At 35.7% G+C, this 26,115-nt stretch overlaps 1 protein-coding gene across 1 annotated transcript in view; it reads left to right on the forward strand.

The window, feature by feature from the left end:
- Nucleotides 1–25,888, forward strand: part of pcdh11 (protocadherin 11) — a 96,476-nt gene extending 70,588 nt beyond the window's left edge. The window contains 1 exon segment of the mRNA XM_042770333.1: nt 25,544–25,888. Coding sequence (XP_042626267.1) covers nt 25,544–25,756 — 213 coding nt within the window. The 3' untranslated portion in view covers nt 25,757–25,888.
- The last annotated feature ends 227 nt before the right edge of the window (nt 25,889–26,115 follow it).

Genomic DNA, 26,115 nt, shown 5'->3' on the forward strand with positions numbered 1-26,115 from the left:
TGCTCTCCTAGTTAAACCAATCAGGGATTTTGCCACATGCTGTACAATCAATTAAGTCAAATGTGTGTGCAGCCCTTTGATACAGAATCATTTGTCAAATCAGCCGAGGTGGCAGAGTGCAGTTACCCAGGAGTATGAGGCTCTTGACTCCCGTCCACCTGGAAATCTGCTCAGCATTTGGATTCAGGCATTCCTGGTGTCCTCCATCCCGTTAATGGGGTGTCATTGTGTGCGCTGGATTTAATTCAGCTAGGGTCCAAAGGCTTTTTCCATGCATTAGCCTCTTAACTACATAGCTTAACCTCTTAATTTTTTGAAAGCTCTTCCCAGAGAAAGCTCGATATTATATAACAGAATGGCAGCCATTAGGATTCAAATGATTTGCTTTTTGCTGTTGCTTGGTTATTGCATTTAACGTTACACGATACAACAACCACATTCATCGTGACACAGGAGCATCAAACATAATCTGGTTTTCCGCCATTATTGTGTAATTTGTGATCGGAAGTGAAAGAATCCCGAGTTCTTCAGGTGGAGGTAATCTGCTGATAGTGCTGTATTGGAGAAGTAGCTTAGCACTGAGGGGTCATTTAGTTCATATGTTGCACTTTTTAATAATGCCCTAATTTCCCTCTCAACCAATCTAACTCAAAGCAACCCAAAGAAAAAAATTCAGACATCAAAAAAATTCCTACTATATTAAATCTATTAAATAGAAGCCGAGATGCAAAGGATTCTTATTTTGTGAGATGGATTAATTGGAAGCCTTCAAAGAGCAATGTTTTGTTTAATTATTCAATATATATATATATATATATATATATATATATATATATATATATATATATATATATATATATATATATATATGGAATTCTATAGTTTGCCTCAACTTAAAGCTACCACTTTCCACAACAATATAAACATGTAACAGGAAGATAATTGTACAAACTGTGATAAAAAATAAAAACGAAGAATGCAATTGTGTGAAGTTTCAACTTTCAATATTTTTTTTCAGAATACAACATAGATGACATATCAAATGTTTAAACTCAGAAAATGTATAATTTTAAGGGAAAAATAAGTTGATTTTAAATTTCATGGCATCAACACATCTCAAAAAAGTTGGGACAAGGCCATGTTTTACCACTGTGTGGCATCCCCTCTTCTTTTTAAAACAGTCTGCAAACGTCTGGGGACTCAGGAGACAAGTTGCTCAAGTTTAGGAATAGGAATGTTGTCCCATTCTTGTCTAATACAGGCTTCTAGTTGCTCAACTGTCTTAGGTCTTCTTTGTCGCATCTTCCTCTTTATGATGTGCCTAATGTTTTCTATGGGTGAAAGATCTGGACTGCAGGCTGGACATTTCAGTACCCGGATCCTCCTTTTACGCAGCCATGATGTTGTAATTGATGCAGTATGTGGTCTGGCATTGTCATGTTGGAAAATGCAAGTTCTTCCCTGAAAAGACGACGTCTGGATGGGAGCATATGTTGTTCTAGAACTTGGATATACCTTTTAGCACTGATGGTGCCTTTCCAGATGTGTAAGCTGCCCATGCCACACGCACTCATGCAATTCCACACCATCAGAGATGCAGGCTTCTGAACTGAGCGCTGATAACAACTTGGGTTGTCCTTGTCCTCTTTAGTCCGGATGACATGGTGTTCCAGTTTTCCAAAAAAAGAACTTCAAATTTTGATTCGTCTTAACACAGAACAGTTTTTCCACTTTGCCACAGTCCATTTTAAATGAGCCTTGGCCCAGAGAAAACACCTGCGCTACTGGATCATGTTTAGATATGGCTTCTTTTTTTACCTATAGAGTTTTAGCCAGCAACGGCGAAGGCACGGTGGATTGTGTTCACGGGACAATGCTTTCTGGAAGTATTCCTGAGCCCATGTTGTGATTTCCATTACAGTAGCATTCCTGTATGTGATGCAGTGCCGTCTAGGGGCGAAAATTGGTGATCCTCTGCCCGTCTTGACTTCCGAGAGACACTGCCACTCTGAGAGGCTCTTTTTATACCCAATCATGTTGCCAGTTGACTTAATAAGTTGCAAATTGGTCCTCCAGCTGTTCCTTATATGTACATTTAACTTTTCCTGCATCCTATTGCTACCTGTCCCAACTTTTTCGGAATGTGTAGCTCTCATGAAATCCAAAATGAGCCAATATTTGGCATGACATTTCAAAATGTCTATATTCTATAATCTATATTCTATTGTGAATAAAATATAAGTTTATGACATTTGTAAATTATTCCATTCCTTTTTTTACTCACAATTTGTAGTGTCCCAACTTTTTGTAATCGGGTTTGTACAGTGACTTTTTTTTTCCTAATTGTGTGGTTTTTATTTAAATGACTGTATTTCACACATGAAAAACTGCACATACTGTATATGACACATATTTGACTATGCACATATATGACAAGATGTATATGCACACATTTTATGTATAGATATATTCCCTTTACTGAGTAAAAAATTCAAGTTGATTGCATAACTTTGATTTGTATTAACTTTAAAACAGCTGTGAAAATTATTTATTCACCTCATTATGAATCCGCATTTTTACTTAAGTGTGTTTGACACTTTTGAGTTAAATTTTGACACAGTTCCCATAATATAACTCAATTACTCTGTACTTTTGACACCACTGCTTATCCACCTCATTATGAATCCGTGTTGTAAGGTAAATTGAGATTAGTAGGAGCCGTCTACTTTTTGTACTCTTTAAAGTGCTTTTTATGTAACAAACACTTGATGTACCTCCATAGGAACCACTATATAAATGAGTTTCCTGCCACAAACAAGGTCTAGTTAAATTAAAAGAAGTGCACAGAATGAGCATACTGAGCTATATCAAAACGCAGTTGAAGTGTAGGACATCAAGATAATGCTAGAGTGGTTTCAGTCCTATGATTCTTATCTGATCTTCCATACTGATCAAAGCCATTCGACTCGAGTGCTAAATATTTCAGTAAGAATTAAAAACAGCGTGGCATGACCACGTGATTCATTTCTGGGCTCTAAAATGGCTTTTTCTCTGTATTTAATCTGCAAATAAGAGGTCTTCAGACAATGTTATCGCACTCATGCTGCCAAGTGTCATGTAATTAATCAATCATTTGGGTTCGTGATTTGTGCGGCTCCACATTTCGTCTTGTCCTGTTTTGACAAGGAAGCCAATCTTCTTATTCAGGAACAAAAAAAGCCATCTGGAGCTTTTATTGCACATGCTTTCCCCACATTTATGGCTATAAGGTATTCCCTATAATGCAGTATAATGATCCACCCATGGAAGGCAGTCATTTTCCTGATGTAGGGTGAGATGCTAATGAGCCTGTGTCACAGGCACTAGGAGTGGTGCTGTACCTTTACAGTGGGTGGCTAAGCACGGGGAGCATGGAAGAATCTCCCATAAGCTTAAAAGCAAATTAATGCCTCTCACCTTCATGCAACCTTTCCCTCCCTCTCCTCTTCATGCTATTATTCATAGGACTCTCACTGTCAAGTTTGGCAATAATTTGTATACTTTTCTTAAATACATTCCCAACCCCATTCCAAGAGGCACTGGGTGGAATAGACAAGGGAATATTTAAAGGTGATTTTTTTTCTGCAGCGATGAGTGAGTTTGGTGTAAAATGTAAAATTTATGATTTCCTGAGACCCTCGGACCCTCCCACATATCCAAATATGTGATTCTTAATTCTGGAAGGAAATGATGAAAAAACGATGCTATGATAATAATAAGATAGCATTGCGGAATATTAAATTTGCTCCAAATACTTAAAAATAAATTTGCCCCAAAAACAAAAATAATACTAATAAAAAAAATAATACTAAAAATTAAAAGAGTAGTAAAAAGGAAAAAAAAAAAAGGTTAGTAAAACATTATATCTACCAGATGACCTCATTAGAATATGCTCCTCCAATCCAGAGCTGCTTTTGCACTGACATCTGATTTTTAGCATCTCCCATACAGCAGAGAGCTTGATAATAAGACATTTACTTGTAGTCTGTTCTCTAAAGGTCCATATGGGGCTTACAGGTCTTGAAGCAGTCGGCTTGACACTCAATATAAACAAGCTCTGGAAGATTTCAGACTGAATCAAGCGCTGGAGATTTCTAGCACTGTTCACTGTTGCAACATATGCTGCGTTTGATAGCCATAGCCAGAAAACAGTGAGAGGTCTGGAATAGAAATAATGTTAGGTTTGCTCCCTTGTTACACTGGCTGATGACATACACTATATTTTCAGTCACGGACCTGTTTTAATAGGGCATTTTTCATGTGCAGACGTGTACTGTTATCAGCGGTAACATTTTGTATCGTGTTTGTTCTCATGCATTATTAATATCTAGTTAGTCATAAATATAAACAGCTTTTGTTTCATGCCTGGAAAGCTGTCTGTCATTGGTGTTAAGGGAAATTCATTATTCCATCACCCTCATGTAATTTCCTACATGTATTATTTCCTTTCTTGAAAGGAATGCACAAGGAGATGTTTAGCAGAATGTCCAAGCTGCTCTTTTCCATGAAATGGAAGTAAAGAGGGGCCTCAAATGTCAAGCCTCCTTTCCACTATCTCAGACATGTAAAAAAAAAAAAAAGCACTAAACTTTCAAACTGGCCGTCCACCCTCTGATTATTCTCCACTAAAGTACATAATAATGAATTTATATTTATTACAGTAGACCAGCTCGAACTTCATTATGATTGCTATTTTACAGAAATGTGAAGAAAAATTCAACCAGCATAACAAAAATGTATTCATTCATAGGCTGTTTGTTAATCACCAACCATACCTTTAACACATACTCTTAAGGTTTTATATTGATCGAAATACACATTGATTGTTCATCCACTTGGCTGTTTGTTTCTTTTCAACTAAACTTTGTGCACCTTCCTCGGGCTATTTTGTTCCTCTTTCTAGGTTCCATTAAGTCATGTGGTGCTGTAAGGTAAATTTTTTATTTTTCATTTTATTTTATTTTATTTTAGTGGACACACTCTGCCTTCTGTAAAATGTTGATACCTCTTAGCTTTCAGGATAAAAAGGAATATCCTCCAAAGTCGAGTCTACATCACACAGCCAAAGCAAGTTCCAGGCCAGCAAAATACAAGCACATCAATCCCAGAACATTTTCAAAATATCAGATAGTGTCTGTAATAGCGCTGCCATGTGCTTAGTGTTCCTGGAGTAGAAAATCCATATTGAAAGGCCAGCATGGGAATCTTTTTATGAAGTGATTTGACTGCAAACACCATTTTTATGGCAGAATTTCTACTTTAATATTTTGTACGCCTTGATCCCTACGGTTTGTACCTCACCTTTTCAGTGAATCACAAACCCAAAAAAAAAAAAAAAAAAAAAGGAACAGTAAGAAAAATATAGTTTACAATTCAAGTCACCTGCCCAGAATCTGTTTTACATGTTTTTATTCTCATTGCTTCTTATCCTTTGTTGTCCTTCTCGGACTATAAAGCTTTTTACTTTATTTATTTATTTCTACTGTTTATTAGTTTAGTTTTATTTCATTTTCATGTGAAGATAAAACACATGACCTTGTCTTTCTATTTTCAGCTTTATGAGTTGCAGTCTCATCTCTTTGCCGTTTTTCAGAAAGACTGTGTGCAATCAAAACACAAAATTTTCAGATAGACTGCCCTTCATTTGTAGTATTGAAAAGCCTCTAGACAGGCTTTTCTTGACAACTGCAATTATGTTTCTGTAGAAAAGAGCTCAAATTATAAGAAAAGACCTGTTCTGAGACTCGGAAGGTCCATGAATACTTGAAATGCGGCACATGGATAACTGTTATTGAGTTAATTAGTCTGAGCTTATTAGGATCTACCCTTTAGTCTTTCTCTCTTGATATAAATTACTTAAGTCCACCATGGGTATGCATCTATTTCCCTCAGTTTAAAATCAATCTTGACAATCAATAACCATTGCTATTAATGTTAGAGAAGGCAAAGCCAAGTCAATACCTTTAAGTGTATCAAAAGTGTAAATAAACACTTGAGAGGCTCATATCTAAAATAAGTGAGAGTTGTCGTCCTTAATTACTCAGCGATTAAACTTAAGCATTTATGCATTCATAAAGCTTTTTAATTGCACACTTTTAGCCATAGAGTATAAACAGACATGGATTTTATGGAAATCTGCAGTAATGCAGCGAGATGCCTAGTCTGGTGAGACTTTTTATGAACTAATATTTTTTTTTATTTATTTATTCGAAGAGTACTGTAGATAAGAGATATTGTGAAGCCTTTAATATTTAAAATGTGAAATGTCCTGCTTTTGTTAGGTGATGCATCATATGGAATCTTTTTAATTACCATCTATATTTGCACAACAACTTAAAAAAGGCCTAAAATATGACACCTGCAGGTTCGCAGTGGTTGGTTATCGTATTTATCGGAAACACTTAGATCCATATGGTGTCCATATGCTTAAATATGATTCAGATGGAACCTGTGTGGGGTTCCTGCTGTGTTCACAAACTTATCCAGCATCATTAATCAGTGTCACCATCAGGTGTCTTGTTTGCCAGGCAAGGCCTAAGTGACATTGATAAGTGATCCTCCTCTTGTTCCAGCACGAGCCCTAATACAGTGGGCTTTTCACATTATCAGCCCCAGACAAAGACAGTGCCACTCCGAATGAATGGAAGTGTCAAGTTATTCAATAATGAATAGAGTGAACAATCCAAACCATTAACAATTTAAATGTCATGCTGAGGAAGCTAACATTGAAGGTTGATGCAAATTATTAGGTCCTTACTTTTCCCATCACCCGCCCGTCAAAGCTTAAAGCTCGAACAACCTTCCGACTCTCTCTTTTCACATTGAGCTGCAATGACAGAAGCCAGGTGCATGGTGAGACCACATGTAGACCGAATTTTGACCTTCGGCCTGATGAGGGATTTCAGGAAGCATGGAGGGCAGAGGGCAGAGTTGTAGACTGATGGGCAGTTAAACGTGGACTCCAAATGGTTTTTCTCATGAGTGCAAAAATATTACCTTGCCCTCAGCTGCCAAATCTCTTTCTGGCTTCTCTGGCTTCTTAATGCCTTCACTTAATGTATAACTAATGCATAGCATCAAAAATTGAAGTTGTTTAATCAATAACTAGATCATGTTTCATCTTGAACCTTCAGACTAATGCAATCAATAAGATCTAATTATTAAGTTAACTCCAACAATGTAATTGAAGATGTCCTTCAACTCCACCTGCATTCTAGGGAGCGCTTCAGAAAATTCACTTTGAATTTGCTTGAAAGTACATGATTGAATTTTAATGCATAATTAAATCAAGCAGTAAATCAATTCATCCCCCTCTGAAAATGAGAATTCAACACTCCCAAGCATCAGAAGCCAATTATGATGAAGTTATTATCATAGAGTCGTATGATGGCACAAAATGACTGCATTGGCACCAAATCGGCGCTCGTCAATAGAGAGGCGAACGAAATTGCAGGTACGACATTGAGTGCATGTTGCCGCGCATGCTCTCCGTCTATTTCACTAAAATAAAGATGGCAGTTTACCCACACAAAACCTCTGGGGGGGACTTAGACTGCTCTCTTGATGAAGAACCAGATCAAACTGGTCTAATTTCCTAAATGAATCCTCCAGAACTATTACCAGTGAGCCCAGCCTCTGCATAATGTGATGAGCAAAGGGAACATTGATGAACTTTTTTAATTATTACGCCGCTTGGGAATTTGACATACCAGTACGGGGATCCACACCATCAGGCTTTGCGCTGTTTTTCAGCTCCTTTTTAATTCACCCAATTTGTCGGTCCAAATGAAACACTGAAAGGTTAGAGTGTGGATTAATTAACAGCACCGGGCCTAATGAAATCAGGAGGGGATGGCATGTACCATGAGGATCAATACAGGTCTTTAAGTGTGAGTTGGGTAGGAATTGTTCAGGGAAATAAGGAGCACTTAATAGTAATAAGTTGATGAAAAGGCTACACGTCTGCATGTGCTAAATAAGAATCTGCTGGAACACAGGTAGAGGTGTCACTCGAAGGTGGCAACGTATCGAACTGCGATCATGTGGCGATGTGTTGAGCTACGCTAGCATGTTCTCAGCTAATCAACTGAAATGTATGCTCCGTGCCTTGGGTTTTAAAACAACGGAGAACGAAATGAAACTGCCAAAGGGCGGCGTATTTGTTGATCTTCTAATAGGAGACTAATATGCAAAGTATTTTTGTGTTTGTCCTAGTAGTGGAGGAACAGATGCTAGCTGTAAATATGTGCAGCTCTCCTCGCATTCCTGAAGCAAGAAGAAGAATTAATCACATGAATACTTCCACTTTAAACTCCTGCTGTCTCAGACATTAATGAGCAGCACAGGATTGATAATTCCACATCTTGCGCACAATTTTTCCATAGTGGGAGCGAAATCTGCAGTGGTGATGTGCCAAAACACACTTAGCAAAACTGGGCAGAGTTGACCTTTAAAAGTGTGAGGAAAACATATTTAAACACAATGTGAAATGATAAACGAGTGTCCAGAGCAATTTTTACTTCAGTTAATATTTCTCAGGGTATATACAGGATGCTTCTGAAAGGCATATTATTTGAAAATTTTTGAATGAAGAAAGATAATATATCTAAATTATTAACAGATCTATCTATCTATCTATCTATCTATCTATCTATCTATCTATCTATCTATCTATCTATCTATCTATCTATCGATCTATCCATCCATCCATCCATCCATCCATCCATCCATCCATCCATCCATCCACAACATTTTTAGTGAAACAAAACTCTTTTTGCATATCATAGTCAATGTTGATTTTTACTTACAATTGAATCTTTGTTTTATTTATGGTTATTGATATTGGATATTTTTGTTTAGAGCATTTAGGTTGATCAAGTCAGGCAATTATTTAGCATAACAAAAAAAAATTCCCCTTCTAACAGTTCAAACAAAACAAAACAACATGGAGAAAACATCGCTATGATTGGTGAAATGCCTTGAACTTCCTCTTCTGATGGTTTCTACATAATTGCATCTGAGGGAGAAATTGTCATGTGATACAGAGTGTCAACCAGTTCCCCTCATTAGTCCGATTTATGCCCAATTACAGTTTATGATGTTGCTATGTTTGGAGGTGGGCATATGCTTCAACTATACGTGGCTACGCGAGTGGGCGGTTGTGCACATGCCTCAGTGGAACAAGGTGCAGTGAGATATTACACAATGAAAGCTGTGCTGTATTTCACCCGAATACAAGCACATAAACAAGGCTCCCTGGGCAACTGTCTGATGGCAGGTCACGTGATTCTTTCACCTCCACTTAACAGCTGAGGTGGAGGTCCAAGGCCTGCCAGACAGTTCTGCACGGCTGAGGTACTACGACAGCTTGTGCTTGACCGTCCTGTCACTGTTTTAGCACATTACATGGCACTTCCTGCCAAGGAGCCCCCAGTCATGAGAGCAGCTATTTGAAGCGTTGGATACAGCAAGAGAACACTGTTCCTCAGACTCCATCATGGTTTAGACAGAAGACAGAAAAAGACTTCATTGAGACAGAGATGAGAATAACATACATTTAGACTTTAGTATCTTCTGAGAACTGGTTTTAGAACAGTACATTGGGTCTAAATGTAAATGTGATGTTTTTTATTAAATTGACTCTTATAATTCCAAAATGTAATTGTGAGTAAAAATCAGTGCTTATAATTCCAAAATGTAATTGTGAGTAAAAATCAGTGTTGACAATTATATGAAACAGTTATACTCACCAGTGACTGACTGCTGGCTGCCTCGTGTTTGAGTGAAGCATGGCAGCTCATGATCCAATGTATGATTGTTTATGATTATTATTGGACCAATTCTCACTATTGACTTATTAGGCACATATTAATGCCTTATTCTGCATGACCATATTCTAGATCCATTAACCCGACCCAATATCTAAACTTAATAACTACCTTGCAAACTATTAATAACCATTAATAAAACATCACATTTAATATTAATAAATAATACCTAATATAAATTATATTAATAATCACAAATTTATAAATAATAAATAAATTATATTTTATATTGTTTTACAGTGCAATAATATTATTTATTTATTTATTTATAGTTTTATAATAATACGTTCTTATGCAGCATTTATTTATTTATAGTTATTATTAATAAGTTGTTGTTGTACAATACGTTGTTTTTCTTTTTCTAAATACTTATTTTTTTATATTAATCACTTTCTAAAATAGCAAATCAGTTTTATGTTTATTAAATTACAAACAATGTATATCAATGCAAATAATTACTGATTAATAATAACAAGAAAAACCCTCAAAAATAATAAAAACCATCAAAACTCAATAACTTATTCTGTAAGAGAAGAAAAACCTTCAACAGTCTTTAGCTTCATTGTACCTTAATAACTTCATTATAGGATTTTAGAATATTTTTGGTGATTATTTTGTACCCTAATAACTTCAGCATTGCATTGTAGGATTTTAGAATATTTTTGGTGATTATATTATAATGTTCTGGGATTATATATGATGATGATACTAGATTTTTCCAGCCACCTTTCTTTTTTCCCCAGATAGGATCGATATGGAAATATTGCTGTCACAGTAATAGCAGCCCTCCGTCTGCGCTTGTTCAGTCCTAAGGGCAAAACGAAGAGTTCTTTGTCTTTGCTGAGGCATGAGCTTGGCTGCAAACAAGCAATATATTTTAGCTTTATGGAAGGGGTGAACACCGTGGAGCATCATTCTTCAAGGCCAGGCATAGCAGGGTGACTGTTGAAGAAGGTTATGCTCATCGTAGGTTTCGTCCTATATTCCAGGACACTTTGACAAGACTGCATTTTTTTGTTTCTTTGGCCAAAGCATTTGGTTTTATGAAGACATAAGCTTTAAAGCAGTGCTGGGATTTGACCTCCCTGGGGTGTGAGCTTAGTCCAGCTATCAACAGTGCAGTTCCAGCCTGGTGGTGGGTCTGAAATTAGCCCATAATAGCACCTCAACACGCCAGATCCACTGAGACAGGTTTGGTATAGAGAGCGATTGAAGGACAACACTAAACAAGTGGTCCGCTGAGGATTGAGAGCCCAAAGTGAATGTTTCCTCCTCATCACAGACATCACAAGAGGGCTATGACCCCAGCAAGGACATCTTAAACAACAGCAATGCACCACAAGGCTCAAGTACTTAAAACACCTCAAACATATGGCTCGCTAAACGAGCGCTCTTGCAGTGTTTATTCATGTACTGCCAGAATACTAAATGAAGGAATGGGGAGCCAAAAGGATGGTGAGTTTATATGAATAAGCATTAATTTGAGCAACTATTGAGCAGGATCCTTAACTGTGAATATATTAGAACTTGTGTTTAATTCGGTATAAAGCAAAAAGGAGTAGTGCAACTGGGTACAGTTATAGCAGTGGAATTACAAAATGCACAAATGTTCAAAATGCTGATGTTTTAAGCGATCTGATATTTTCAGCGATCCGTTTGATTGCAGGAACTCAATTTAAAGGCACTGCAAATGAATTCACTATTTGCATGATTTCCAGCAAACTGGAGTTCCTCTCGCAAAAGACAGTGACTTTAAATAAAACAAGTAGACACATAAAATATACAAATAATTTAAAACTAAAACCAAAAATACAACATTTATCATTAGAAATAAACTAAACATTATCTTAAATAATATACAATTTTTCAGCTAGTTGAAATGGCAACATTTCTAGTTCATTTAGTCCACTTAATGTTCTAAAATAACTACAACTAAAATTAATATAAACTATATAGTTGTCAAAAAAATAAATTAATATTAAATTCAACATTATCATTCATTTAGTGTAATTTGATGTTCTAAAATGACTCAAAATAAAATGTATACAAACTATGCAGACATATTAAAAAAATAAACAAAAATGACAAACACACACACACACACACACACACACACACACACACACACACACACACATTACTAAAAATAAAAAAAAAAAATAAAAGTAAACCAACAGCAAAAAAAAAAAAAAAACCCAATTAAAAATTAAAAAAAAACTATAATAGTATCTCAGTTATCCTAAAATAACACTGTTTCACTTATTTGTTTAAAGAAAAAGGCGACTTCAAGGTTGAAATAAATTGGGATTCTGAGACGCAACACAATAAGCCCTGGTGTTTTTAATCAATTATTAATTCAATATTTTAATGATCAGAAAGATGGGGATGATCAAAGGCCTGGTTCATGCCTCTCTGCCATTGCTCACTGAGACACACTCCGGCTCTTTGAAGTGCTGCGCCAACAAATGCACTTATCTCCACATTTTCCTGTCAGGCATACATGTGGAAGCCCTGTAAAAACACTGACTCGGAGATCCACTGCGGCGAGGCCAAAGTCGTTGACCCGTCCTTTTGCCATAGATTAAAATACAACAAAGTACAATGTATACCTTTAGATCTGTGTTGGCATTTTAGCTGAGAGAATTCTGATTCATTTGAAGGTTTCTACTTTCTTCTGAATCATCAAGAATACTTGATTATAATTCCTCTGTTCGTCATTCAGACTATACATTATTTTGGATTTCATTCTATCATGTCTCTTTTCTACATTACTGCCATAATACAACATGGTCATTGTACAATTTGTTTTTCCTTTAAATATAGTCCATATTTTGCACAACTAACAACATTCATATATTTTAGTTATGACAACTAATAATTATGTTAAAAAAATAAACATTAACTAAATAATATAAAGTATAATCATAATTTTAATTTGATTATTTAATCTTTTATTTAAATTAGTAGAATAAAAACAAACTGATATAATACAATTAAAATAAAATAGAGTAGTAACCAATTAATCTGATATAATTCAGTTAAAATACAATACTCTTTAGCACAATAATAACCACAAAAACTTACATAATATAATTAAATCCCATATATCTAAAACATAATTACATTACCTAAACAAAATAACAAAAAAAAACTCCAAAACTAACCACATTGATTTAAATGCCAAATGTCTTTCCCTTTACTACATAACAACACCCAATTTCAACATGTATTCTCTTCATCTAGTCCTCTTCAAAGCATGCTGGGAACTAAAAACCCAATGCCCAATTTTCAAACAACTTCATTAAGTTTTCATGAAGTACAGTACCCTTTTTTAATTAATTAATACAGAAAGCTGAGTCTAAATTACACACAATATTAAGCTGATATAATGATCAACATTATTATATCAACAGAACACATCAAAATAATGCTTGCAACTTAAAAGGTTTAATTAAATCAACAAATTAGAACTGTTAACTTACAACCATTAAGTTAAGCTGTGGTAATAGGTCCAGTGAATTTCTTTTTAGTTGAAGAAAATAACAATTTAGCTGATAAGTAGAAAATGTAACCTTAATTCAAAATATTATTAATTTAGGTGCATCAGCATTTCATAAAAACAACAAATGAGAACTGTCCTTGGTGTGAACACCTAAGCTTCTGAAATAACATAAGGCAATATTTTGATTATCTTTATGCTTTTGTAATTTATTGTTTGTGTTTTGACAGCATAACATGACATTATGACTAGTGCATAACACGTTCATCATCACAGTTCAACATGTTTGTGCACATGATTTTATGTCAATGGTTTAGTTGACTACAATAACAATGAACATGACTTCAGTATATGAATTATAACAGCACATTTCCTTCAAACATACGTCTGTGGTTTCAATCTTTTGTCAATTTCCGTGCACATTACACTCTCAATTAAATCTGAATAGTACATTTTGGTCACCCAGTGCAAGGGCAAAGCTCACATTAACTCCCAGCACATGCATCTCTCACTAAAAAGGGCTCCCTGTAGTGAAAGCATGGTTCCATTCATGGTTTTAACCTAATGAGCTAATTAATTTGTCGATTATTATTTTCAGCCTCAAGATGGATTGGTGCACGGCAGTGTTTGTATTCTCAAACAACCACATGATTCAAGGACAATAAATTCAAAAGCTGAGATGTCTCAATGCCTTCTGATGAACCAATTCAATCTGTGACAAGAGTAGAGGTGTCTGGGAGACTTTCCCGCCACCCTGACAGCCTGTCGATGACCTGTATTTATGGACGTGTGCAGTCTGCCTTTGGCCACGCAAATCCAGGCTCCTATTGTGTTTGTCAAAGTAATAGGATATATTTTTCCCTTGTTTGGATAAATCAGCATGGACAGATTCTGGCCAACTGAACGGGTTGTTAATGTTCCAAGATAACTGCTAAAGAAATGCTTTTGTTGGGCATGATATATAAATATATATTGGATGAAATAGGGCTGGGTGCTGTATCGACTTTGTATGGTACATCGATATATTTTCAAAAACGATATTGGGTAGAACAGTATAGTTTATATTGATACAATAGTGTGATGTTGCGAGTGCATCTGAAAATTTGTGAGTACATGGAGCAAGTTGCTGTGGGGAAAGTGCATAATCCAAATTATATTATATGCTTTAAATTCACTTTATAAACAAATAGTTGAACGCAGCTTGCCATGTCAAGTGCTCTGAAAGATATGTGCACTGATACATACGCTGTTCTGTTTGAGATGTGGTTTTCTCTGAGCATAACTTTCATTTCATGTGTGTATTCTCTTGGTAAATGTTGTAAAGCTGTTTTATTAGTATTTTTAATTTATTTTGTTTTTACATTTTTATTTGTGCTTTAAAAGCATGTAATGTTTATATTTTAACTGCTGCTTTCCGAATTATTTTACACTCTCAGAAATAAGGTACAAAAGATGTCACTGTGGCAAAAGGTACAGCTTGTAAACAAGTTACCCTTTTTAAATTTTATTGCCCTATTAGCTACCTATCTTGTCCTCCAAACAATTTTATTTATTTAATCCATCAAAATAATCAAAAAAAACAATAATAACAAAACATAAAATAAAAAGATAAAATATATATTATCAATATATATATATGATCAAAAGTTAAATTATTTGGAGATTATTTAGATCTAAAAGATGAGCAGCAAAAGCATAAAATATGTACATAAAAAGCAAAAACATCTAAAAAATGAAAATCAAATGCCATCCAAAAGTGCAAAAGCCTTTCATCTGTCATAATTAGGTTGCATCCAAAAGTGGAAATATTTCAAATCTCTTGCACCATTTACAGCAGCACCATCTACTGCAGTACAAAGAGTGTAAAACATTTTGAAACCCAGCCACGAAAACCTTTACAGCCTGAAAAGTCCTCTGCCCTGAAATAAAGTGCTTTGCAAGCTTAATTTAGCCATGGTGTGCAGAGAAAACAGTACATTTAGCCCACTTTGTAGAAATACCGAGATATATATGGTACGTCGCCATTCAGCCTAAAAATACCAAGATACGATTTTTCAATATTGCCCAGCCCTACTGTGAAAGCATTAGTTATTAATCTGTTTATGGGGCTAAACACCACCAAGCAAGGCTTTATCCTTAGCCTACTTTCCAAATTGAATGGAACCATCTATCTACAGTAAAAACAAGTATATGCTTTTTAAGACCATCTACCACACGTTCCATATTGTTCATCTTGACACCAAAGTTGGCCGTCCCATTCCCAGTGTGTTCTTGTCTTGGAGCTCAACTCGTGTAATGGTAGTTGGCTGAATGTGAAACTTTGTAGGAGCCGTTCCACTTCTAACACTGCCAGAAGATATAACGTTGTTCCATGTTGAGATCTACATCTTGTTTTAAATGGGTATACCAGAGGCCAACGTGTAAATATTTAATTGCCTTGATGAATCTTAGTTGTTTTCCACGACAGAAGCAATTACGTCGGTGGCGTCTGAAGGGGTGCTTTTCGCCGCCGTTGTCCCACGCTACTGTGTAGCCACGTTGTCTGAAGCCTTGAAGACCTGACAGGCCACATCAGTCAGCCCATCCCGTATGCTCGGCTAATGCGTCCGACCTCTGTTACGAAAGCACACGGGCCCATTTCTCTGTGTGAATTGTTGATTTGTCGACACAAATGCTTGCTTTCCGTTCACGAGCGGATCAAAAGACGCAACCGTCATTCTTACATCCCGTGGTCCTCACCATTTCTTCATCACCGTTGCTACTGCGACATCACAATCCTGCTTTTCTTTTCAATATCAAATTGCTCATTTATTATCCTCGAAACAAAGAAAACACAATCTGTGATTAAAAATTAAACAACGTTATCTCTTCCTGAGCTATTACAGAGTCCCTCGGGAGAGAATGCTATTTTGCTGCCTTGCAGGCGTCTTTTGTTCTCGTTTTGGAGGCATGTCACAATTTATTGTTAATTTTTGATGCTTCATTTGATATGCAGTTCTACCCGTGACATGCACGAAAGTCTTCATCTCTGTCAATGACTGCCTGTGAAGTCCTGATTTGAGGTTCACATAGAGCAGAGAATGTATTCCACCACAAGCTCTGTCAACCTGCTAATGCTGTAATCATAGCTGACTGCAGACTCACTCTGCTCCACCACCAAAATCAATACGTAATCAGACACATAATGCAGAACCCATAGAAACACTTTCGCAGAGGTAAATACGTGTGATGTGGCTTATCAATACATAGGGGTCTAATTTTGGGAGCTGTGTCTCAACTCCATAAATATAGTTCAAGAAAAGCTCCTTCATAGCGGCTGTCTAAAGCACATGTTGCTTTGTTACTGGACAATAATTGGAGCAAAGGACAACTGTCCTCATTAACAGTCTTTGCCTAATCCCTTTAACCCCACTGCCAAAGTGTCTAGGCTGCAGAGAGCCTGTCGTAAACTCTAATCTGAATTTACTTTATATTAAAGCTTAGGGCAGTGATCTTGACCTTCTCTCTTAAGAAGAACTGTCACAAGTTGCACTTGTATAAAAAAAAAAAAAAAAAAAACTGTGCCTGAGGTTGCCTACACACTTAATTAAACAGAATTTCATTTTATTACTTTTATTTTGTTGTTATGAAATTCTTGCATCAACACATCAAATGAATGCCTTCTCTTTTGATGTTTAAAAAGGCACTAGCATTTTATGCTAAAATGTTTTCAGGCACAAATGCATTTTGACACTTAAGCTACATAGTAGTATACATGATAGTTCCCAATGATTGGAGTCAGTAAGAGGTCAGAAATGATGCATTAAATTGATCAAAAGTGACAATAAAGAAAGTTTCTTTAGCATGAAATCAGCATATTAGAATGATTTCTGAAGGATCATGCTGAAGTAATGATGCTGAAAATTCAGCTTTACATCACAGGAATAAATTGCATTTTAAAATATAGTAAAATAAAATTAAAATCACAATATTACTGTGTTTACTATATTTTTAATTAAATGAACCCAGACTTGCTGAACATAAAATATTTAAACTATTTCAGTCATCCAGTGCATGAATAAAATTATTACACATTTATTTCAGAGCAGGTTTTGAAAGAAATGCAGCAGTTTAAAAGCATTGTGAGCAAAGAGAGACTTCTAGAAATAACATGAATCAGGTTCTTCAAAAGACCTTGTGAAATGGCTTGACGAGCAGCTCTCCTTTCCATGTTGACGTTCTTATTAACTCAGGATGCTCGAGCAGGACCTGTCAAAGGGCTTGTCATTTATTTATTGTTTTTTAGACTTTAGTTAAACCAAAGCTATTAACCCTGGTTTGCTCTTTGCTAGTAGGTTGCAGTTGGTATAAGGGGGTGGGACATTATAGAAAGCCATTTGATTGGACAAAAAAACTGCAGTGCAGGCTGAGTCATCGGTATCTTTTTTCCATCTTCTTCCCACAAGTGACATGACGTGTAGCCAAGTAAGGTAACCCATACTCAGAATTTGTGCTCAGCATTTCACTCACAGCAGTGAGTAGTGAACACACACACACACACACACACACACTGTGGACAAACAAACAGAGCAGTGGGCAGCCTTGTTGTTTGGGAAGCAATTGAGAAAGACTGTAATTTCAAATGCATATATCCCATATGAACATTTAAATTTAGTGTATTTGGCGTCAAAGCTAATACAGATGGACCAAAAGCCACAGAACTCCAATTTTAATGATTCAGTACATCAAAAAATCCTGCACTTTTGAATGACTCACACTCATTAGTAACCTCTGGTTTGCTTAAAATTTCAGGACAGTTAGAGTGTAATGACTTCAGTGCCTTGGCCATCACATGCCTAATGAACTGACAGTTGTTCTTGTTTTTTCATCAGCTCTTGTCAGAACTACAACAGATTTAACAAGCAATTTTCTGATTCTGCTCCATCAAAAGAGCAAATGTTATTCTGAGCAAATGTCACTTGCAAATGCCTGGTGAATCAGTGTTCTTGATGCGTGGAAGGGGCTTTCGGCAGGGCTGGAGATGGTCTTTTTTGTTTCTGAAGTGCTTGCCCCAGCATGGATGATCTTTTCATTATCATGAAGTGCTAACCCAGGGTCAGCGTGCACAAAGTTATGATTAGAGCGATCTGTAATCTTCGGCATTTAGTTAATTATGTTGCTCTCAAGCCGGCCATCCATGTCAACTTCAAATCCCTTGAACACTGCTGCCGTGTATTTTTTTTAATCGTTTGAGGTGTAGTCATAACCTGCTGTCCCTGTGAGCGGCGGTACCATGAAAGCAATGTTCTTAAAACTAATCTCCGTTGTTCTAAATTCAGTGTCATTACTCACATACTTCACTGAGCCCTTTGGCAACAAAATGAGAAACAAGACAAAGCGTTTCACCTTCAGCTGATGAGAACCTACAAGTCTGTCAATGACCTTTGCACTCGCTGGTCGTTTGTCTTTTTTGCATTTGTATTTTTTTTTTTTTTTTTTAAGAACATACCTCATTTATTCATTTTGCAAAACACATGTGGTTTGATTTAGGGCTCATCTAATGATTCATTTTGTTGTTTTTGTGGTTTTGTAGAACTTGGGTCAAAGCAAAAGGGTTAAAACAACATCTCCCCAGTCTCAAAATCAAGCATATCACTGTGTTCAGGCCTTGAATGTTCAGTTTATTTGCAGGAAGCGAGTGAAAATGAGGAGAGGCGGCTCATGTTTCTGAGCTGAGCTTGTGCGCAGATCTGGAGAGATGGCTGTTGGTTCCTTACTGGTTCATGAGCAGCAGCAAACGAGAAAATTAACCATAATGCTATTTCACGGTACTCCACTGCTGGAGATCACCCCTGCCTGTATCTGCAGAGCTGGGATGATGGGAAGCAACTGCAGCAGCTCGCGGGGTCACTCCACGTGAGCACTCACATATTTGTTAGCCTATTCATGGGCACTCTTAGAAACGAAGGTGCTTTTGTGATGCCATAGAAGAATATTTTCATATTTAATACATAGAGCTTTTTAGAACCAATTTATATATATATATGTAAAATTTACAGAAATACACATTAGCGTTTATTTTTTTTATGTTTTTAACGAAGTTTCTTATGCTCACTAATGCTGCATTTATTTGATCAAAAATACAATATAAACAGTAATTCTGTGAGGTAATAAAAAAAATTCAGAAATTATTTTAATTAACAATATTAAAAACAGTTGTGCTATTCTGTATTTTGGTGGAAACCAATTTTGTTTTTTGTTTTTTTTATTCTGGTTTTCTTTGATGAATAAAAGGTTCAAAATGAAAGAAGAAAAAAACAGCACTTATTTGAAATAGTGTGTGTGTGTGTGTGTGTGTGTGTATATGTATATATATATATATATATACACACACACACACACACACACACACACAAAATATTGTGAAATAAATTACATTTACTACTGCTAATAACATTTACCACTGCTAATAATTAGGGATGCACGATATTATCGGACTAACATCAGAATCGGCCGATAATGACTTTTAATGTAAATATCTGCATCAGACATGAAAAATGAAGCCGACATGTCTTGCCGATAAGAGGAATAACTCACATGTGCTCAGGGTATGCTAGCGATTCGATGTCAGCATTGTGGCTCATTCTTGTATTTTGCCTGAGTGGTGACTGGATTCACTGTTTTGGATCGCTGCATTTAAACTAAGAATACACATATGCGTTCGGTGTATGATAGAGTAAACAGTAATAGAACATAGCAATTAGCAGCAGCGCAGCCTCCCCCGGGTCCTAATGCCTGCTCGGTAAGGAGTTTTAACTCCGTATGGGGCGCTGTTGGCCTACTTCTAATAAAATGAAAGCAAAACACACAAATAATATTTAGACTGTGTTTCTGATTAAATAAAGCAGTAACTAAGGCCATAAAGTCTGTGTATGTTTTGATGTAAAGGTCAGAAGCTATAGCTTACAAAAACAAACAAAAATGACATGACACTTAAATTAAATAATATATATACCTACTGATTTATTCATTAATGTGTAATTATGTTATATTTTTTAAACAAATTATGAGCTCTGAAATATTTTCAGAATTTTACAACTCTCTTCCTTTAGACCATTTACAAATGTTAAATCATAAAATAAAATGTTAAGGTTACCACAAAAATTCAGTTATTAATATATATCGGCCAAAATGATTTGGAAATTATCGTTTTTGGCAAAATCCAATATTGTTCATCCCTTCTAAAAATGTAATATAATATAATATTTAAATAAATAAATATGCATGTTCATATTATATTATGTTTTGTTATGTTATATTATTAAATATATTTTTAACAGAAGTAAATGTTATTTTGCTTTTTATTTCTGTTCTTCAAAGTAAGTAAATGTCTGCTATATCAAAACCGCATTTTACATACCCAGTATGTTGATAAATCTCTTTTCCTTCTGAAAACTGAAGGAAACACAGCACCTGAGATCCTGTTTGTTAAACAATGCAGACGGAATTAGGTTTTTCACAGCTTGTTTTTATAGATCGTATTAACCCTCTGTATAGACGTGCAGCTTTGGCTTGTAAATCCCAAACAGTGACTGTTTGTCACACAAAAGTGTGTGGTTGGTGGTCCACAGATACCTGGCTTCTTTCTGAATAACAGCGATGTTGTGACTTTGCCTGGAAGAAAGGACATGGTGGTGCACTGATCTGTAACTTCCCTCTGGAGCAGAGCAGCTGATGTTCTCCTTCCCTCTTCTTCATTTAAATATAAGCACCATCTAATTCTCTCAGTGAGCAATCCAGCCCCATCTGCACATTGTCTGGGTCGCCACCAGCGAGGGGCTTTGGCAGGAGTTGGCTTGTTACAGAACTTGGCTTATTTCTCCTCTTTTTTATCTCTATACACATACTTCTGATGGTGATGTTTTATCCTGTTGGACAGGCTTTGTTTGGTCTTGGTATCTCCTCTAGCAGCTTGTGTTTGTTTTATGGATTTCTGGCATGGGTCTTTAAACAAGTGATAATGTTTCACAATACGTGCACACCTTAACCCATATGAAGACAAGAGAGATGACACACAGACGTTTGCATATGTTAAGACAGACATTAAAACATCTCCCAAAATTTACAAATCATTTAAGTGTTTATGGAATTCATGGAATTTTTCAGTTTAAATAAATAGTATGTTAATATAAACTTTGCTTATTCTTTAGTTTTTTCTCACTATTACCTACTACTACTGCATCAGTAAACTCCTAATTTGCTACTTATTAATAGTTAGTAAGGTAGTTGTTCAGTTTGGGAATAAGGGATTTAAAATATGGTCATGCAGAATAAAACATTAATGCAATATGTGCTTCAACTAGTTAATACTAATCGTTAGTCTTTAAACTAAAGTGTTACCATGAATAAGATATTAGTCCCATTTGGATTCAGTTTGTTTGTTTTTTTCTGAATGTTTCATGAAAGTGAAGTGGTCTAAATAAGCAAAATGGTTTATGTTTTAGATTTAAAAACTTTTTTAAGTGTATTCAGACATTCAAAAACATGCATGTACAATTTAGGAACAAATATGTGGTCTGCATTGAAAGTATTCGTATGTAATGTCTTTAAAAAACACACAGTTAACATTTAAGTGTTCTTGTGTCTTTTTCATTTGCTTTTTGCGGTCCATTTAGACATATAATAGAGAGTGGAGCCTTGTGGCTGTAAATTCTCCTGAAATGTCCTTGACAGCTGTATTTAATCAATTAGACAGTAGATTAGGAATGAGCACAGCAATTAAAAGCATTAAAGTGATATTTGTGCACATTTCTGGACAGCTGACTGTTGTCATCCTTACAGAACTAAATTGCAATGAATTTCCCTTAAGGGGCATTATGATGATTCAAATCAGATCCTGATTAAGTATTCAGTAAAAAAAGAGAGAAAAGGAAATAAGAGCAAATAAAATAGCTTTTAACTTCTCATATGCAGTTACTGATAACTTATTCAAGACTCCAGGCTTCTAATGAATCCAGCTAGCCTCTTTTCCCAAATAAGGAGACAAGACATGTACAAGACATGTTTGGTGATCATATGCATGTTACTTTACATTCCAAAAGCAGCAAATAAACTGTTTTACATATGCAAATCAAGCCAGCTAATGTATGGTTTATTTTAAACAGGATCATGAAAAGTTCAGTTTATGCCTTATTGCGACTGCATGGCCTCTGAATTATAGATAGCATAATTCCCCAGCGACAATCTGTTGTTCTGTCAGCTCAGATCAGAGATGAACCACCTAACATCACACTCAGAGGTCAGAAGCTGCTTTCTGCAGCAGAGTTGTGAAAGCACATTGACTAACCTAATAATTAAAGCGAGAAATTAACCTTAGAAAACCCCAGATAGCTGATGACAGTAGTACTATATAACATTTGACAGCAGTCTTAGATCTGCATCACTCTTGCTGTCATTTATAAATGCTTAATAAGTTGAATGTTTTCAAGCTAATTGTTAACGTAATATCGCTTTAGACCGTTTTTACATTTGGGATGCCCATGGCGTGATGTGATATACTACATCTAAAATTATTTTAATCATCATTTGCTTATTCTTTTATCCATAAAGCTTTAATGATGGCTAAATTAAAGACTAGATGGAATATTTTGTATATTTTTTTTTTTTTTCATTTTTAATTATTTGTCGATCCATAGAGCCATTTAAAATGAACTGATGAGCACAAAAAAGGGGGAAAAAATGCATATAATGCCCTGAGATGTACATATGCTGGTAACACTTTAGTATAGGGACCATTTCTCACTATTAACTAGTTGCTTATTAGCATGCCTATTATTAACATATTGGCTGTTTCTTAGTGCTTATAAAGCATATATTCTGCATGACCATATTCTACCTTACTAACTATTAATAAGCAGCAAATTAGCAGTTTATTGAGGCAAAACTCATTGTTAATGGTTTGTTAATAGCAAGAATTGAACCTTAAAATATAGTGTGGCCCATATTCCTTTATAATATATTTAACTTGTAACCTATATATATATATATATATATATATGTGTGTGTGTGTGTGTGTGTGTGTGTGTGTGTGTGTGTGTGTGTGTGTGTGTGTGTGTGTGTGTGTGGGTGGGTGTGTGGGTGTGTTTCAACAAACCAAGTACATAACTTATGAGGAATGGTTGATATTCTTGACAACGTTCTGTTTATTTCTCAGTTTTGAAAATGCTTCTGATGTGGCAGAAACTGAAACTATAATGAACCTTCACAACTTTGCATTCAGCATGCCAACTGTAAGGATTTTGTTTTGTCAATCCACCAATTGTCCTTAAATTAAATAGTAAGTGGTTTGGAGATGTGTATTTTGCTTTTGGAAACACATGCTCTTTATTAGCGCCAAGGTTTTTTTTTTTTTTTTTTTTGGTTTATTTATGTATTTATTTTTACACACAACTATTCCTTTTCTCTGCTTTCACAAATATCACAATAAGGCCTTTATTTGTGTATCATAGTGACAGAAGAGAAGCATTCAAAAAAAGGCTGGTTTAAATACCCTAGAGCTCTTGAGAGCATGTGGTAATGATTAACTTTTGATTCTTGATTTCATTTTGCAATGCATAAGAAAATATGTTCTGCGTTTATTTTTGTTTTTAATTCCAACTGGAGTTTTAATAGAAAGCGTATTTGATACTGATAGTGCATGGATATATCTTAGGTATTTTTTATTTCCAGTCAAATTTGAATACTCATATAAATGAAATACTCACAGCCATAAAAAACAAACACAATCACATCAGTATCTCAGTATTATGGCTTTTATTCTTTGCAGTGAATTTGGCTTTGTGAATTCAATTGCTTTGCCTTTCATTTTGGCTATAATAATGTCACTGGCTATCCTTGGCATAAATATGTAAAAGCAAATAAACTGGTATTGGCATATTAGAGTCTAATGTGATATTAGATGATGAAGAAGATAAAGGCGCCCTGTTTTATAAGGACTCCACCAAAAGCAACTCAAGACCACTGCAAAAATCTCACCTCAAACAAAAAGAACAGACCGCAAAAAGACAAACTTACACACCACTTCTAACAACTGAAGTTCCCTCCCTTTGAACAAGAAAATCTACATAGTTTTCCCAGATCTGCCTGGTTAAAGCTACTTGATCCACATCCTACTCCGCCAACTAAATCGGGCCAGTGGGTCGAAAGCAGTGGAGCCTTGTGAAAAAGAATCACTAGTTTGCATGACTGCGGGCAGTCTCTATCAATCAGAAACACAATGCTTAGAGGGAGAAACCGAGGCTCCGATATTCAGCCGCTCTCTCCTGGCGGAGCAGCCGAGTAGAACCGGTGTCTCAAGTAGTGACGGGAACGATTTTATTAAAATGGATCAAATGATACTTTGCCATTCTTGCTGACAGTCATCTCATAACTGAAGTTTATGTTCATGTGATTTTGTTTATTCCTTCCAATGATACTTGGCAATATAATAACTTTGGCACCATGCAGCACACTCCACTCTCAAAATGTGTTAGTATTTTAGGTTTGTGATTTTTTCATATACCTGTGCTTGATATGTGCAATAAATAACCAGTTTTATTCGAGTAAACCTTTTTTAAATTGTTTTTGTATGTATTATGTTTGTTATTTTAAGTAATTTTATTATTTGCTTACTTTTTTCAAACCGATTGAGCCTCCCCCCACTTTTTTTTTTATTATTTTATTTACCCCATATTTTGTTTTATGTGATTTTGATTATTCCTCAGAATATTTATTTACACTAGTACAATAAATATGTCAATAGAACATAATCAACCTTGAAATATCTTTTTCCTGTTCTTGCTTTATTTTTATTTAACTAGAAATAGTTCCTAGACGTACATGGTGAAATATCTTTTTCCTGTTCTTGCTTTATTTTTATTTTTATAATTTTTTTTTGTGACTCCATTGGTGATACTAGTGATTTAAATATTAAACACTTCAACTTTAAGATAACATTTATGTTTTCACTTTCTGCATTGATTAAAAAAAGACATTTTAAATGTTTTTAATTTTAAAACACATACAGCTGCAGGTGCAGAGCTGTGATTCTGATGCACAGGAACAAATATTCTAAAATGAAGCCTCCTGGTCCTTTCTGAAAGCCTGAAGCCACTGCCTTCTCAGCTTGACTGCTGTGTGTTTTTGTGTGTGTGTATTTTAGCAGACGCAACGCCGCGTGACCTTTCACCTCCCGGACGGCTCTCAGGAGAGCTGCAGTGACAGCGGGCTTGGAGAGCAGGAGCCCAGTAGCAGTGCCAGCATCACCCAGCCTCTGCCCTTGGGCTTCCCTCAGGAAGAGTACTATGAACAGACCTCACCGAACAGCCGCACTGAGGGTGACGGCAACTCTGACCCCGAGTCCAGTAAGTACTGACCGCTGTCCTTTACCAGCACATTTTCAGCAGCAGCGCGAGCAAATGGCAGAGGACACGACTGTGACGGCCTCCATTTAGCCAAGCCTGATAAACTGCTAAGCAATGTTTTTATATCACATTTAAACTCATTTATTAATTCTTTATCTATCCTTCTAGCACTTTGATTTATACACTTTTGTTTAAAGGTTTGGGGTCAGTAAGATTATATATTCAAGAAACAAGTCTCTTAAGCTCAACAAGGAAGCATTTATTTGATCAAAAAAAATTAAAACAGTAATATTCTGAAATATTTAAAAGGTTATTTTATTTGAATGTCACATCACTTCACTTCATGTTGAAATCTATTCATATCTGTTAA

This window comes from Cyprinus carpio, chromosome A14 (genome assembly GCF_018340385.1).
Source record: "Cyprinus carpio isolate SPL01 chromosome A14, ASM1834038v1, whole genome shotgun sequence".
Lineage (NCBI taxonomy): Eukaryota > Metazoa > Chordata > Actinopteri > Cypriniformes > Cyprinidae > Cyprinus > Cyprinus carpio.